The 18,144-nt window shown below is 40.6% G+C and overlaps 1 protein-coding gene across 4 annotated transcripts in view; it reads right to left on the bottom strand.

Moving 5' to 3' along the window:
- The window catches only part of adgrd1 (adhesion G protein-coupled receptor D1), a 68,014-nt gene that overhangs the window by 28,317 nt on the left and 21,553 nt on the right, over positions 1-18,144 (bottom strand). For all 4 annotated transcript variants that reach the window (XM_053503104.1, XM_053503102.1, XM_053503103.1 and 1 more), the window contains 6 exons: positions 15,882-16,031; positions 14,341-14,391; positions 14,094-14,217; positions 11,801-11,908; positions 9,059-9,134; positions 6,630-6,771 (listed from right to left, as the gene is read on the bottom strand). In XM_053503104.1, the coding sequence (XP_053359079.1) occupies positions 6,630-6,771; positions 9,059-9,134; positions 11,801-11,908; positions 14,094-14,217; positions 14,341-14,391; positions 15,882-16,031 (651 nt within the window). The remainder of the gene's footprint in view (positions 1-6,629; positions 6,772-9,058; positions 9,135-11,800; positions 11,909-14,093; positions 14,218-14,340; positions 14,392-15,881; positions 16,032-18,144) is intronic.

Below are 18,144 nucleotides of genomic sequence, written 5' to 3'. Positions count from 1 at the left end.
AGGTATTTATATATACCTATATAAATAAATATATATATATATATATATACAGTAGATGAGAATTTGGTTGCAGTAGTAGTTGTAGTACGTGCAGTAAGACATGTGCTCCTGCCAGATATACAGCTTTCCCAGTCTTCAGTGTCCTTTTAAACTGCGATGCCAATCATAAACTACTCTCTCTTTGCCAGTGCTTATCTGTTTAATGCAGTGTTTCCCCACATGTAGAGGAGACTTGGGTGGGCCGCTAAAGTATATTGATGTCTGTCCAAGTATATTTGCCCTTTAAACAAAAAAAAAAAATGAAAAGAATCTGTCCAGAAGAACAAAACAGCAACACACAAAGATAAAAAAAAAAATAAAAATACTGCTTATAAACAGAAGTCCTGCTGGTGTTTTGTTTCGAAGGAGAAGGCTTCGGACGCCAAACTATGCGTTTGAGTTTTCTGATACGTGACGCAGAACCACGTGTCGTCACTATTTTTAAAACGTGCACATTTTTACGTCTATGGGAAAAATTAAGAGAATTACATCACAAAAAAAAGGAGGAACCCACAAAATGTGTATACTATTATTGTCTTGTCTATACAGTACATATAATAAAAGTGTAAAGTGCAAGTGTTCAAGTCTGTACATTGAAGATATTTGCGATAAAAGTGATTTGGGGTGATGTAAGATGAGTAATCGATAGAATAGAACTAATTTTTTCCCCCCAGTCTGTTTGTTTGTGCACGCATCACATAAAAACTTCTTCTTTGTCTTTCGGCTGTTCCCTTTCAGGGGTCGCCACAGCGAATCATTTGCCTCCATCTACCACTATCCTCTGCATCCTCTTCTCTCACACCAACTAACTTCATGTCCTCTCTCACTGCATCCATAAATCTCCTCTTTGGTCTTCCTCTAGACCTCCTGCCTGGCAGTTCCAACCTCAGCATCCTTCTACCGATATATTCACCATCTCTCCTCTGAACATGTCCAAACCACCTCAATCTGGCCTCTCTGACTTTATCTCCAAAACATCTAACATGGGTTGTCCCTCTGATAAATTCATTCTTAATCCTATCCATCCTTGTCACTCCCAAAGAGAACCTCAACATCTTCAGCTCTGCTACCTCCAACTCTGCCTTCTGTCTTTTCTTCAGCGCCACTGTCTCTAAGCCGTATAGCATTGCTGGTCTCACCACTGTCCCGTACACCTTTTCTTTCATTATCGCTGATACTCTTTTATCGCACAACACACCTGACACTTTTCTCCACCCATTCCAACCTGCCTGTACCCGCCTCTTCACCTCCTTTGAACACTCTCCGTTGCTCTGGACCGTTGACCCTAAGTACTTAAAATCCTGCACCTTCTTTACCTCTGCTCCCTGTAGCCTTACCGATCCACCTGTTCCCCGCTCTCGCTACAGAGCACAATGTCATCTGCAAACATCATAGTCCATGGGGACTCCTGTCTTACCTCATCTGTCATCCTGTCCATCACCAGAGCAAACAAAAAGGGGCTTAGAGCCGATCCTTGATGCAGACCCACCTCCACCTTGAACTCTTCTGTCACACCTACAGCACATCTTACCACTGTCTTACAGTTCTCATACATGTCCCGCACCACTCTAACATACTTCTCTGCCACTCCAGACTTCCTCATACAATACCACAGCTCCTCTCTTGGCACCCTGTCATACGCTTTTCTAAATCTACAAAGACACAATGCAACTCCCTGTTACCTTCTCTGTACTTCTCCGCCAGCATCCTCAAAGCAAATACTGCATCTGATGTACTCTTTCTAGGCAAAAAAACGTATTGCTGCTCACAAATGCTCACCTCTGCCCTAAACTAGCTTCCACTACTTGTTCCCACAGCTTCATTGTCTGGCTCATTAGCTTTATACCTTTATAATTGCCCCAGCTTTGCACAGAACCCTTGTTCTTAAAAATTGGCACCAATACACTTCTCCTCCATTCCTCTAGAATCCTCTCACCCTCCAAGATCTTGTTAAACAAACTTGTCAGAAACTTTACTGCCACCTCTCCTAAGCACTTACATACCTCCACAGGTATGTCATCAGAGCCAACAGCCTTTCCACTCTTCATCCTCTTCAACGCCCTTCTCACCTCACTTCCACTAATATTTGCTACTTCCTGTTCCACAACAGTCACCTCTTCTACTCTTTGTTCTCTTTCCTTTTCCTCATTCATCAACTCCTTAAAGTACTCCTTCCATCTTCCCATCACCATCCTGGCATCTGTCACTACATTTCCATCTCTATCTTTAATCACTCTAACCTGCTGCACATCCTTCCCATCTTTATCTCTCTGCCTTGCCAACCTGTACAGATCCACCTCTCCCTCCTTACTGTCTAGCCTAGCATACAAGTCCTCATATGCTCTTTGTTTGGCCTTTGCCACCTCTATCTTCACCTTACTCTGCATTTCCCTGTACTCCTGTCTACTCTCTTCAGTCCTCTCAGTGTCCCACTTCTTCTTAGCTAGCCTTTTTCCCTGTATACACTCCTGGACTTCCTCATTCCACCACCAAGTCTCCTTGTCCACTTTCCCCTTACCTGATGGTACGCTAAGTACCCTCCTACCTGTCTCCCTGATCACATTGGCTGTAGTTGTCCAGTCAACTGAAAGCCCCTACTGACCACCCATAGCCTGTCTCAACTCCTCCCTAAAGACTTCACAACATTCTTCCTTTCTCAGCTTCCACCACTTTGTCCTCTGCTCTGCCTTTGTCCTCTTCGCCTTCCTCACCATCAGGGTTATTTTACACACCACCATTCTGTGTTGTCTGGCTACACTCTCCCCTACTAACACTTTGCAGTCACTAATCTCTTTCAGGTTACAACGTCGACACAAGATGTAGTCGACCTGAGTGCTTCTGCCTCCACTCTTATAGGTCACCCTATGTTCCTGCCTCTTCTGGAAGAAAGTATTTACTACTGCCATTTCCATCCTCTTTGCAAAGTCCACCACTATCTGTCCTTCTACATTCCTGTCCTGAAGACCAAACCTGCCCATCACATTTTCATCACCTCTGTTCCCTTCCCCAACATGTCCATTGAAGTCTGCACCAATCACCACTCTTTCACCTCTGGAGATGCTCTGCATCACTTCATCTAACTCACTCCAGAATTTCTCCTTCTCTTTTAACTCACATCCTACCTGTGGGGCATAACCACTAACAACATTGAACATTATCCCTTCAATTTCCAGCTTCAGACTCATCACCCTATCTGATACTCTCTTCACCTCTAGAACATTCCTTACAAACTCCTCTTTCAGAATAACTCCTACTCCATTTCTTTTCCTATCCACACCATGGTAAAACAATTTGAACCCTGATCCTAAGCTTCTAGCCTTGCTACCTTTCCACCTGGTCTCCTGAACACACAGTATATCCACCTTCCTTCTCTGCATCATATCAACTAACTCTCTTCCCTTCCCTGTCATGGTCCCAACATTCAAAGTCCCTACTATCACTCCTAAACTCTTGCCTTTCCTCTTCTCTCTCTGCTTTCGAATACGCCTTTCTCCTCTCCTTCTTGCATCACATAAAAACTACTGAACGAATTTTACCACGGTTTTCACAGGTGTATTTAGCCGAGCTTGAGGTAACATATAGGCTTTTGCTTCATTGCAGTCTGCCAACTAGAAGAAAAGATACGCTACTTTATATAGAAATTTAAATGGAAAACGCCCTTATATCCGAGAAAAAAAATCAACCTTAAAAAATCATTAGATTATCTTAAAATTCAACAGGTGGCGATGTACATTTTTTATATGCGCTTATGAGTGTGTAATTCAAGTCCACTTAATGAACACAATCTCACACCTTCAATTCCGCGCACTTCACGGTAACACATATAAATTTAAGTTCAACAGATGACGTTTTACATTTTTAAATACGCCCTTATGAGTGTGTGATTAAATTCCATGCGAACGCACATCTAGTAAAAAAACTAATCGTATGAATCTGTGCTTTTTTTTTGCCTATGGGACCCTTTCCTTTTTTATTTTGCTCAGTCATGTTTGTATAGTTGGTTAAAATTACATCACATTGCCCAGGTTGCGCTTAAAAAAAAGAGTAAATATTAGTCTATATTACACAATCCTGACTCTACTAAAACATAGTAATGCAAAAAAATTATAAAAATATTGAGTTTTTTAAGGGCTGCGTGCTCGACAAACAGTAACAGCTTTGTACACCAAGCTTGTTTAGTTCTTAATATTTTCTACTTGGTCTTCACGTACGTGTAGATAGATGGAGGGGTAGTAGGTTGGATCTCTGAAATGTAAAATTAATAGAAATACCAAATAAATCTAAATATTGTGTTATGTATTCGTTGTATGTAGTAGAACACATTCGTGAGGGTGGGAAAAGCCGTCCCGAATACCACCGCGAGTATATTTCAGACCCGTGGGAAACACTGTAACGCCTTTTGATTCCTTTCTAGTTTAATGTCTCTAATTGCATGAAAACGGAAAGAAAGTCTTTTGAAGATACTTATAAAACAGACCATGCTTTTGTGACTAATGTTTAGGCCCTGAAACATGTTTTCGAATACCTTTATGATTATTGATTATTATTATTAGTGCTTGATGTGATTACTGATTATTAAATTACCCCAAGAAAAAAAATGTCAACAGACGTTCAGGAAATCCAGATGGTGGTTGTGGAAGTGCTTGTATTTACACGTTGGAACCGGACAGGTTTATACTATTGCCCTTTTTCTTTCGGTCGCGAGACTGAAAGGTCAAGCTTTAACCACATTCACAGTGAAGTAGAGGGCAGCGCTGTTTTTAGGTGGCTTTGGCAGACATTTAAAGAGCATACGTTACGACTCTCTCCCTCTTTCTCTCTCACATTATCAGCCTCTTTCTGTTTGACTTACGCTTCCTCTCCCTCTCTCTCTCTGTCTCTCTCTGTTTCTCTCGGCATTCTGCAGCATGAAGAAATTCAATCCCAGCTCTCTGATTGTATTGTTGCTGCAACACAGGAACACGGCAGACCATTAAGAGCAATCAGAGGATTTTTTTTTTCTTCACTCCCATTCAACATCATCAAAGTAAATCTGAGACTCATGACTCTTTCTTTCAAAGTTTATATAAATGGTATAAAAGCCTGATTTCAACCCCAAGTGAAACTGTTTGTGGTGTTGGTTTTTATTGGATATATTTTGCAATGGTTCTTCCTTTGTCAAATACCACAAACTACACTTTACACACACACACACACACACACACACACACAATCTGTAAGCTCCAAAAAATTGGAGTAATCATATTATCGGCAGGGCGCCAGGTAATTTCTGAGCCATGCACGGGAAGAAATTGCAGAAGAAAGAAGGCCTTCATGGCTGCGTGAACGCCCAGACACATCTGATTTAAGAGCGATACATGCTAAAATCATAATAAAGCAAGAGCGTGAGGGAGGAATTTGGACTAGACGGACTACATTTGGAATAAATGCTTAGAAACACGGGGTGTGAATGCTCTGGGTGTTATTTTTGCACGAGATCCTGTTCCCCTGGCTTTGGATTAGGATTTGTGTCTCTATTTGTGGGTTTTGGATGAAGACACGCATTGAAGACATGATGGATTGATGTGTGTTGAGTCCACAATTTGATCTAATGCATCACAGCACTAAAATTTGTCAGATGTTGCTGAAATGATGAATTGATTTAATGGGACCAGGCATGTTACTAACAGTAAGTGGAAAATTAAATGCCTATGGTCGACACCCACCTCCTTCCCTCTCTCCCTCCTTTTTTTTATCTCCAGTTATTTTGCATTTTATTAATCACTTCGATTCCATGTCGATTTTTACATTGTTAGATGCGTTTCCCATGGAAAGCTGGCAAATCGACACGTCCTCACGTCAATCCGTACCACAGTCCGCACTGAGAAATATGTCCCTTGTTAAATCGAATAATTGTTCCGTTTCAGAAAACCCTGATGCCGGCCAGCTCCGCTTATTTTTTTGGCAAGGCCCGTGTTGTGTTTTAGGGTTCTTAAAGACGGGCAGGCGCTGGGAAACGATGGAAACTGAAATAGATCTCCATGGTTAGTTTTAGGCGTGGCGTACCCGTGTGAACCCCTTGTATTTAGGCAGCATGCCTCTTTCACTTACCGACACACAAAACTACTCAGGCAAGGGGAGGAAAAAAAATAAATCTTAAAACCTGCTTTGTAAAATCTGTGGAAATGTACTAAGGAGAAAGGCTGTTTTTTTTTTTTTAAGTTGGAAATGATCCCTGCTTATGGTATTTTTTATGAGCTGTCCCAGTGAAACGTGCAAAATTATCTTAATGTTGTTTATGAATGAACAACATAATGTTTGTTTTCAGCTGTCAAAGGGCTGTCGTTAAACCATGCGGCGAATGTAAAGAAATAAAAAGCGAGGAAAGCCTTCCATGAATCACAATAAACCAGTTACTCCAGCCATGAACAACACAATAAGCCACAATAACTAACGAGGAATTTTAGTATATTGGACAATTTGAAATATCGTCCCTACCTGAGACCTCTCTCTGTGGAACGAGATTCCCAGAAACCTGTCTCAATCGAGTGTATTACAGCGAGTGCCTGAGATGTTATAGGATATTATCAAGGTTGTATTGTTTTTCCTACCAGCTGGTGTGTTAGCATGATCCTGATCAGCGGCTCCGACGACAGGTTGACCGAGAGGGCAGGAGAGGGCTCCACCTTTAAGGAGATCAGGTGGCTGGCTACCTGGATCTTATGGTCCTTAAATTCCACCGCCTCGTTGATCCTGCGGGAAATCGGGAGCAAAAGTCAGTTCAGAGACATGACGGATTGACGGTGATGAGTGCAGATAGTTAATGTTTTAAGACATGAAGGTAATGTTATTCTCTCAGTTAAGGCTGGGATGCGAATGACGATAATATTCCAGTACTTCAGAATTTTTGTGCTGGGGGTGGAATAACAGAGTGTACAAATTTTTCATAAGGATCATAAGAAGTCTGGAATCAGTGGATGTCAATAATCCTATACATCTGGTGTGAGGAAATGTCTTCTAATAATTGAATAATAGCTTTCATGACTAAGTGTTGACTAACAATGCCATCAGTGGCATGTCCTGTCTTCGACCCCTTTGTCCTGTCATTGGTTGATTAAATCATTCTGTTCAAACGCTCTCTGTTAATTAAACCATTTACAAAAGTCCAATCCATGTGCAACATTCTCAGCATTATCATGCATTTCCAAGCCTTGATTTCTGCCCCTACCTTCTGGTCAAGACCTTTGCCCTTGTTTTTTTTTTTTCTTTAGATACATGCTATTTACTTTATTTTAGCATTTGGCAGATGCCCTTATCCAGAGTGACTGGTGACTTTATTAATAAAAGGCTTTTTATCTTATTATACATCTGAGCAGTTAAGGGTTGAGGGCGTTGCTCAAAGGCCCAACAGGGACAACTTTGTGGTGGTGGGATTTGAACATGGGACGCCTTAATCACCGAGCTATCCCTGTTGTACATCGCCTGCCCGTGCTTTGACCCGTGTTAAGGATTTTGATTGTGAGTTTCGGATTGCCTGTAATAAAGAACACGCCAGTTTATGCCTGCAATCGTAGACGTTACCAAAACAAGAAAGAGGATTCGATTTGAGAATTTAATCAGAACGAGAAAATGAAGTTAAAAAAGATGGCAGATGAGCTGACTGAAAAGATAAAGCTGGCAATTAATTGAACCGAGACTCCGCTCCAAGAAGCTTAAAAGCCAATATTTAAAAAACCTGCAAGAACGCAACCCTTACACTTAAAGCGAGAGAGAAAGAGAGAGACACTAGTTCCCATGACCATGCTGTCATTTAACCAGCAATTATACAGTTAATGCTCACATATATCTGGTTTTAGATTTGATTCCTGGTGTAAACAGAGGGAGACGCTCATCCTAAAACGTCAGTGCTTGCAGGAACACACAACTGGCAGCGAGAGCCCTGATGGTTCCATCTAGAGTGACACGCTATACCCAGAGTGACACGATGTTTATATGTGGTGGAGAACTACCAGACTGTATAGTTTAAACAGGAAAAAAATTCACCATAGAGTAAAGGGAGAGCCACATCCATGCTAAAGGATAACGTAAAGGAGGCTTACTCAAAAAGTTAGGAAAAGAACAACAAATAAGATGCCAGGCTGGCACCGAGTAAGCCAAGTCGTACTAGATAAACAAAAGCGGTCAGGCGAGGAGATACGGACAGATCCACGGCTCGTAAACCGACTTTGTTTGTATTTTAACAGCGTGCAGATAAGGAGGGTCAAGTGGGACATGATCGAAATTCGTCTCAGATGTGTTTCGGCCTGAAGACTGTATCAGAATAAGAACAAGATTTTCACAAGCACTGATTACAAAAAAAAAAGAAAAAAAATGATGTGAAAAACCCAGTTTCTCTTTGCATCATGCTGATGAAAGGATCAACACTTGGCACCAGAAACATGAGTCATGAGCCAAGGCATTCTGTTTGCTGTGAACAGTAGGGGCTGGTGTAATGGGGTGGGGAATATTTTCTGGAACGAATTACATTAGGGCTCCTGATACGTACTTAAGAACGTCTGACCGCCTTAATGCTACGTTGATCGAGTTAACATCTTAATGACTAAGTTTTTTCCCCCTCTCTCTATAAAAACACACTAAACACTTGCTTAGAGACAACTATTAAGTGCTGAATACATTTTACAAAAGTATGTATCAGCTACAAAAAATACTTGCACACAACTGGAATTCGGCACAATCTATTATCTCATAATAAGATTTGGGGAGTCGGACGTGAATGAATTCTTAAGCTCTCTCCTGGGAATACGAGCGGCTCATAATTCACCGATGACTGCATGTCTGAAAATGGGAAGAGAGCATTATCAGAAATGCTGAGGGTTAAAGGGAGTAACGGGGTAAGTGGACGAGATGAGAACAGAGTATGCTAAATGATAAGAGCACGCTCGGAGGAACACGGTGTATCAAACACAGGAAATACACACAACACAGCACTGAGAGAGAGAAAAAAGAGAGAGAGAGAAGACACAACAAACACATGACAAACCTGGTCCTCAGAGGGCTGATCTGTTTGTAGTAGTTGTGCATGCTGTGGTAGAAAAGGCCTACGATTGTAGTCTGGGCTAAAAAGACAAAAAAAAAAAGAAAAAGTATAAGAAGTGTAATATTTCATTTTTTTTTTTTTACTTCAATAGATTAAAGTGTAACTTTCTTTAACTCTAACACACACACGTCCGTCATTAAATGAATAAACGGTCAAGCGCTTTAGTTCCAGGAACTGGATGACAGAAAACGCTAATGACGAGTGTGTTTGTGTTTATGTGTGTGTGTGTGTGTCTGTGCGAACAACCATGTAGTTTCTTTCACAGGTGACCTATTCACAAGGCGACAGCCAAGACTTATACATCAATGCTTATTCCTAAAGTTTCTCTCGCGAAGAAGAAAGTCACAAGGAAGCGATATAATCTGGTCGTTAGATTTAACGTTTCTAAATTGTTTTATTTCAACAAAAAATATATTATTATATAAAATTAGTGATCTAGGTTTTATATATTCCACAACAGCATTTGCAACAAAAAAAAACAAAACAACAACAACATAAGAGTAACTGTACATAAATATTGAGAAATTTTAATTTTATACTTAATTTTATTGTCACAAACCTACTACATATTGTAGATTTTATATTTCACGTTTCTTTTCTATTGCCATTTATTTTTTTCCCTTATTAGGTCACTTAACTGTCGTGCAAGTATTTCACTGAAAAATTTAAATTTAAATTCGAATGTTGAGCTTCTGATAACATTTAAAAAATTCAAACAGTATTTCCGTTGGAAATTCATTCTCTCATTTTGTGTGTGCGTCTGTGTGCATGTAAGATTTATGTGTGTGTGTGTGCGTGTGTGCTTTGATAATCTATTAAGAGGCTGCTAAATTGCACACGGAGGCTCTTCTCATTATCATAGCCTCTTGACTCTGTCCTCTCACCGTGAGTCTAATAGAACAGCTGTGCTCTCACACACACCTGCGACACACACATGTACGAGAAGATCTCGCGCTCCTTTACTGCGCCGCTCAGACACGGAATCAAAAGACACTAGCACACTGTGTGTGTCAATCTACTCTGGAGATGATTTGAATTCCGCTAGCCCAATCTGTCTGCCAAAAAACAAGCTAAAAAAAAAAAAAAACACACACACACACAGCTATGCACGCCACCTGTCTTTTTTGGGCATGAGTTACAAAAACGTGGCAGCACATGCGGTCTAAACAAAACAAAACAAAAAAACTAAAGTATCGTTTATATTGTCTGCAAATCTTCAGAGAACCAAGCTTTAAAAATAAAAGAATAAAAATACACCACCTTTTATATGCGGAGTCTCTGTGACACTTGGCCACACGGTACAAGCCAGTGGAACGCGAGCCCAACTTTCCGTACATTTAAGTGCCTTATAAAGTCAGGTTCGGTCTTTAATGGACTGCTCGGTGTATCCGCAACACTTGAGCAGCGCAGTAATGCCAGACCTGAGGTTTACATGCCAGTCATGACGAAGCTACTAATGATACAATCTATCACCGCTAACACATGCTTGGTCTCCAGATACAAAATAATCAGGGACGTTCAAGTCAAACCAAGACTTTTCATGATTCTTTCTCGTGAATGAGTTTGTAAAAGTGATTGACATTTTACAGAAGACTTCAAGGCACAGTACGGTGATGAGACTCTCTTAGAGAAGGCCGTATGTCTGTAAACAAGATCCCTGGCTAAGGTGGTTTGGAGCGCACTGAAGAGGGGGGTGGGTGTCTGATCCTTAAAAATCGACGAAGAACTTGTCACACATCTGTCTGTGTGAACTGTAAACACAATCATTCACCAACGCCACTTGCATATTACAGGAATTCGGCTTTGGGAGTTATTGCCACGTCCCCCGAACAGTCCTGACCTCGCTCTAAGACCTTTCTACAAGTTTGGGCTATTAAAAGAGTTATATTAAAGGCTAGCGTTTCAGATGTGACTCAGGCAGTCAAACTGAGAAAATGTTTTACATTAATAGTATACAAGTGCTATTAAAACACTGGAATAAGCGCATTAGTGTAGCAGGAAAATAAAAGTTTTTACTCTCATAACTGTAATCTGTTATTCTGCGCAATTCAAATTCCAGGTTTGATCTGAACGCCCCTTGTAGAACAAATACCTCAGTCTTAGAAATGAATTCATTTTTCGCAGCTTCTTCTTCTTCCGCATGTATTATTTTAATATTATCGATAATATAATTTTAAGGGCCAATATTCGTGAAAACTACTAATGAAGCAGAAAAGGTAAGTATTTTTCCAAATGATTTCAGTGGAATTTTTTCTTTCAATCATTTTAATGAATCTGGAAGGTGTCATGATGTGATACTTTGGCCATATTCGCTTACCTATCCGCACACACACACACACACACACACACACACATACGCAATTGCTCTGGCTGAATCAGAACAATTTTCTCTGCTCTGGGCTGTTTCTTTGCTGTCTGCCTGGCAGGTGTAATCAGCTGCATTGATTGCGGTGCTACATTCCAGCGCTTGGCTTCACCTCGGCCCAACTCTTCACACTCACACAAAATCTCTGGCTTCCTATGACAGACGTTTAGCCTTGGTCTATATGTGTGGAAAAGTGTAGAAAGAAAAAGACTTGTGTACATTCCATCAGGTGTATTTATTTCTGTGTGCCTGCTTCTTGTGCGTCAGTGAATCTGTGTGTGTGTGTGTGTGTGTGTGTGTGAGTATGTGTGTTCACTTACATTCTGTAGTAAAGGCCTCTCCTGGCACTGAGATGTAATTCTTGCCTTGTGTTGGAAATCTGTAGTTCTGCATGTTATAATTTTGCGGGAACTTCATCAAAGAGTAATCTATAAACAAATAAAATAGAGAAGAGAAGAGAGATAAAACGTTGCACACTGCTTAAACAATGAGACAAAGCTGAGCATCCCACTCGTGTTTATTGCTTCGGTTGTTTTTTTTTGCAATGCTGCTGAGGCTAGACATGCTCCCATGCTTGACAAAGCCTTTTCTAACCGCTATAGCATTTTAAGGGGCCTGCAGGTTTTTTGCACGTGTGACTCGTTCACCGGGATCACTCCTCTCATACACTACCGGGACAAGTTTTTAAATTGTCTTGAATTGTCAAGGTTGAAATCATAGATATTTAGAAATGAAGAAGCCAGTGCTGTCTGTAACACAACAGTCCCACAATCTTAATCCACGCAAAGTAAAAAAGATGAGAGTGTGTTCTCCAAAGGAAAAAAAAATCCTAGCAAATTTCTTTAAGAACCACCTGTGAGCAGTGAATGTTACTGAAAAGAGAGTGTGTAGTTACGGCTGCGGGAAAAAAAAAACTTTCTTGATTAATGTTAAGTTGATTTTTCAATTCCTGACGAAAATTTTTTTTTTTAAACTAGAATAACTCTAGTCTTAAAAGTTTAACATGAATTGGCAGCAATAGACACCATAGATATCAATCATAGCGAATGTTTTTAAGCTACAGTACAGACACTACAGTATAATATACCAACACCATATGTCCAAAGCTTCGCGTACAACCAGCTGACCATCGTGTGCTTTTCGAACACCCCACTTTAGCTGCTAAAACACCATCAATTCCACTAGATTTTTGGAGTTTTTGCTTTGGGGATTTGTGTTCATTCAGTCACAAGAGCGTTACTGATGTGAAAGTGGTGTTCCAGTTCAGCCTAAAGGTGTTCAGTGGATTTGAGGTCAGGGCAGGACATTCGAATTCTTTCGCTCCAACCTTAACGCACCATGGCGTTGTCATGCTGGAACATATTTGGGACTCTTAGTTCCAGTGAAGGGAAAATTTTGTAAAGAAATCCTGTACAACTACATACTCTTATTTTTGGAAAGAAAAAGAAAAGAAAAAAAAGAAAAGACGTAAATACTTTTGGCTATATAGAGTCTGAACACAGTGAATATTTCTTAAGGATGTGGTCAGAGACCACAAACTTTTTTTTTCATGGCATTAAAGGGTTTTTCTTTTCAAAAATGGTTAGTGTCTGTAGTCTGGGAATATTATAGCTTATTTGATGCTGGGGCATCTTAGTGTTAAAAGTGTATTTAGTTGTTTTTTCAACTGTATTAGTAAGTTTCTGATGACCTTTTGAGTAAAATAAAGCATTAAATCTTTTACAAGTGCCCAAGCTCCTGAACTGGGATAAAAATGATCATTTTTTACTGCAAATTACTGAAAATAAACATTGTTTAAAAAAAAAAACATTCTGATAGTCATTGTGGTGCTTTTTTTCTCTGAGCATACAAAACAGGAGGTAAAAAACATCCAAAAACTGTAAATAAATTTGTATGTTTATCCTGAGACAAACTCTCCACATTCGAATATTATGTGATTTATGTGTGAGACCTAAAACTCTTCATAAATTGTAAAGATGAAAATTCAGGGTAACCAAAGGCTTATGAACCTACTCTTCTGAAGAATCTAAACATGTAAACTCTTGTGTCTATTTATCATTTCGGTCTGTTCTAACAAGATCTAGGGAAAAGAAATATACTCTCTGGTGACCTCCAACCCTGAGGATCTTAATCTTATCATAATCAAGAGTGACGTTTAAAGAGAGAGAGAGAGAGAGAGAGAGAGAAAGAGGGAGAGATGAGACATGACAGTACCTAATAAGGCACTTGTGTAAATAATGAGTGCTGATGCACTTATCAGGGCAAACAGTAAACCCCTGGCATGTTTCTCAGTCCTTTGAGGAAATCCTAACCTATCTCTCCAGCCATCCGTCACCTCCTCCCCTTCCTACTGGAAGACACAGTTTCTGAGTAATAATTGTACCTCTATGACGCACTTCCTGTTAGCTATGCAATAATGCACGACTTGCTGTGTCAACTTGCTGACCCGCGATGTGAAGCCTGTGTCATTTATATACTCAGGGTCAACTACACGACCAGGGTAATCAATTCCTTAAAATGAGTCCCAGAGCAAAGGTAGCTGCATGTGTGTGTGTGTGTGTGTGTGTGTGTGTGTGTGTTTGTGTTTGTGTGTGTGTGTGTGTTGCCACTGACCTGCAACATAGCTCTTTCCACCAACAGTGACAACAGAAGACGGTTCAGCCTTGAGGTTGGACACCATGTGCCCCATGACTTTGTCCACTGTATCTATTAGTCCACTGACTACAGGAGTTGATGGCTGATTCATACATATACACACACACACAAAAAAAAGCCAACAGTTAATTCGTTCACTCATTCACCCGCTCACTCATCCTCTACTGACGAAGCGTAATGATATAGCGCAAGCATTTCTGCGTACCTCCACGTCTCCTCGCAAGGATATCACCTCGTCGACGCTCTTCAGAAATGACTATAACACACAGCCACAAAAAGACAAATAAACAAACTGAAAATAATGCGCATGACTCCACAAGATATCAGGGAGTGGTGGGCTGTGGTGTCTGGCATCGGGACAATGGCAGTAGTTCTTTTGGGAGCTGTGGATTGCAGGAAGGGGCATCTGTGGATCACGAGTGCTGAAGATCTGGGAAGTTGTGCCCATGGTCATGTGACCAGTTTATGGTGTATATAGCCTGTCATCAATGTTGCAAAGTAAACCTGGCGGTAGTATTAATGTTATATCTGACTGGTGAAGAATTTTTTTTCTTAACAATATTTTTATTTATTTTAAACAGGGATATAACAGGGTAAACATGTAATGTTTCAATACAGATTTTATAACCCCCTTATAGACCCTATAGCAGCCACCTCACCCCTTCCTGACTCCAAGCCGGTTTTACATGCATAAGAAAGGCTAGACTTTATGCCTGGCATAAAAAAAAGAAGAAAAAATATGGAGCTGGAAGTTCTGGTGAAGAATTTTTAACGCATTAATATATATTCATGAAAATTAATCTTAAGTTTGACCCTAATGGCTACCTATTATCGCTAGAAGCTAAGTGCTAAGGCTCTAGGTTGTTGATTTTCTGATCTGAGGATCCGGGTTCGAGCCCTGCTGTCTGTGGGTTTTCAACACCTCATTCTACCTAGCCACGAGGTGAATCCTGGTCCCATCCGAGGGATTTAAATTTAGCATTTGTTAAATGTTAACGTTTGAGATATTATAAAACTGCATATTTCCTCTAACCATTTTGTCTTTATTCCAACATTGCACATTTATAATACAAATAAATCTGAGTAGTTTAAAATTTGGATTAATTTTGATTAATCTAATCTAACTATTACAATTTTTAATCGGTCAACAGCACTAATATAAATGTAATGCTAAAAAAACAGAATCACACCCATATTTGGTTTATCCTTAAAACTTCCACAAAATTAAAAGCCTTTGTATGCTGTTGTGTCACAGTTTCCTTTCACTGGAACTAATACGCCTGAACCTGTTCCAGCATGAAAATGCCCTTGTGTACAAAAGCCAGCTCCATGAAGACACGTTGTGTGTGTGTGAAGACTGAAATGGAAGAACCCGAGCTTCCTGCACAGAGCCCTATGAACTGGATCGTACCGCAGAACACTCCCGACCCCCACCCGCCCGAAATCAGTGCCTGACCTCGTTAATGCTAATGGCACGCACCAAAATCTAGTGGAAATCCTTCCTAGAAGAGCGGAGCTTATTATAACAGCGAAGGGGAACTAATTCTGGAATGGCATGTTCACCTAGCAAATAGGGGTGTGATGACGGTCAGGTGTCCTTATACGATTGACTACATATAAAACAAGCCTTTTCTTGAAGCTTAATGAAATTATTATACACTGTAGGGTGTTCAAAAACTTTTAACTAAAACTTGCTGCACATCTGAGTATGTGGTGTTTCTGTTTTTCTCTCCTCCTCACACATACCTGTGTCAGATTGTAGGCCGTACTCTCGGGAATAGTCTTATTGGGCAAGATGAAAGAGGACTGGAGAACGCCTTGCACCGACATTTGCACTGAAGAGTCCTGAATCTCTGTGGAGTTAGAGGTAGTTATGTGGAGTGATGTTGTTGTTTCCTATAGGACAGACACACACACACACACACACACACACACACATACACACACATCAGGTGATCAGGAGCCTAGCCTAGGAACAAATGACTTGAGACTTACGTCACTTATTGATCCCGTATGTTTTAGGTTACAGATTTAATTTATGAAAATGATCGTCTCGCAGGATGTAACCGAATTAGGTCTGCTACTCTCCTAAGTAAAAGTTATGCTCTGCTCCAGCTTCATTAGATCTATTTGGCTGCTGTGTGAGCATGTCCGCTGTCCTACACACACACGCACACGTGCACGGCGCAGGTGGTAATGCGATTACGTGCGTCCTAATTTGGAACAATTAGAAGGAATTGTGCGAAATAACTTGCAGACTACCTTTCTCGTTGCCATGTTGTTTTATCTGCACCCAAAAGGAAGGTATCCTGAATCTGGGAACGTTTCAGCCATCTTTAAACTTCTTTCTCTCTCTTTCTTTCTCTCTAACCCTCCCTCTCACGTTTCTGACTTCCCGGCTTAATAATCTGCAGCAATGCCTTTTGCGTGTGCGCTCAATATCCGATTTCTTTCCATTTCCTCAGAGTCTGGAGGACAACAATAGCTCCACAAGAAATGGATTTGTTTGTGTTTATGGGTCTGAGCTCCATCTCATTTTATACTGGCATCTTATGCAAAGGTCTGTGTGTGTGTGTATGTGTGTGTGTGTGTGTGTGTATGTCCTTGGCTGTTATATATCTGTGTTAGCTTTAAACCTCCTAATCATTTTAGAACGTATGACTCATGTACAGCGTGTTTGTGTGTACCAAGTCCACATATCATTTCTCCGTTTATACTCGCTCTCAATGGCTGATGTGGAGGAAAACACACAGAGGCAAGTTTGAGAGTGTGTGAAATGCAGGCTGTAATACTCCCTTCTTTTCGGCGCTGTAGGAGGGCAGAGTGGATCTGTCAGCGCCCTGAATGCCTACTCTAATTTACTGGCGGCCAAATGAAGTTACCAAGCACAAGCAGTGTGCCATGTTCTCTGTGTGCTCTGCTACTCTTAAACTCATAATACTCTCTGCATTTAAATCTCCATCTGCATCCGGTCATCGTTTGTGTAGGATGGGTAGGATGTGTGTGTGTGTGTGTAGGATGTGTGTGTGGGTGTGTGTGTAAGATGTGTTGTGTGTGTGGGTTTGTGTATTTGTAATATGTAGTGTGGGTGTAGTGTATGTGTAGTGTGTGTAGAATGTGTGTATTTCGTGTATGTGGGTGTATATGTAGTGTAAGTGTGTGTACTGTAGGATGTGTGGTGTGTGTGTAGAGTTTGTGGGTGTATGTGTAGTGTGTGTATGTGTAGCATGTGTTTGTAGTGTGTGTGTTTGTGTAGTATGTATAGTAGTGTGGGTGTGTGTGTAGGATGTGTAGTGTGTGTAGTGTATTGTGTGTGTAGGATGTGTAGTGTGTGTCTGTAGTATGTGTGTAGTGTGTGTAGTATGTTTGTAGTGTATGAGTAGTGTGTGTCTGTAGTATGTGTAGTGCGTGTAGTATGTGTGTAGTGTGTGTAGTGTGTGTGTGTAGTGTATGTGTAGTGTGTGTGTAGTACAGTATGTGTGTAGTGTATGTGTAATGCATGTAGTATGTGTGTAGTGTATGTGTAGTATGTGTGTATTGTGTATAGTATGTGTGTAGTGTGTGTGTAGTGTATGTGTAGTCTGTGTCTGTAGTCTGTGTGTAGTATGTGTGTAGTGTGTGTGTAGTATGTGTGTAGTGTATGTGTAGTGTGTAATGTGTGTCCATTGTGTGTGTTTTTGTAAATGACCCAAAATATCTGACTTCGTGTTGAGTTGAGTTGCTGATGTCATAGTGATTGGGCCCTAATTATGGGATGTCTGGACATCAGGCACACCTGAATGCAATTGCCTACAAAGTTTTCCGTCCTGGTGCGTCTAGTTGTGTCCAGCTCCCTAATCAGGAAACCAGAAGTGACATCAGGTAGAAGCTTTGCAAAGGAACCGGACTTTGAAACCCGTCTCTCAGAAAATCAAGCCTGATCATTTTCATTATTCGGGGTGAAATCTACATATAAGAGTTAAAATACTAATAGAAATCAGTTAATACTATTAAACTGTGACTTTTTGAT

This window comes from Clarias gariepinus, chromosome 9 (genome assembly GCF_024256425.1).
Source record: "Clarias gariepinus isolate MV-2021 ecotype Netherlands chromosome 9, CGAR_prim_01v2, whole genome shotgun sequence".
NCBI lineage: Eukaryota > Metazoa > Chordata > Actinopteri > Siluriformes > Clariidae > Clarias > Clarias gariepinus.
This window is presented reverse-complemented; position numbering and strand designations above follow the sequence as displayed.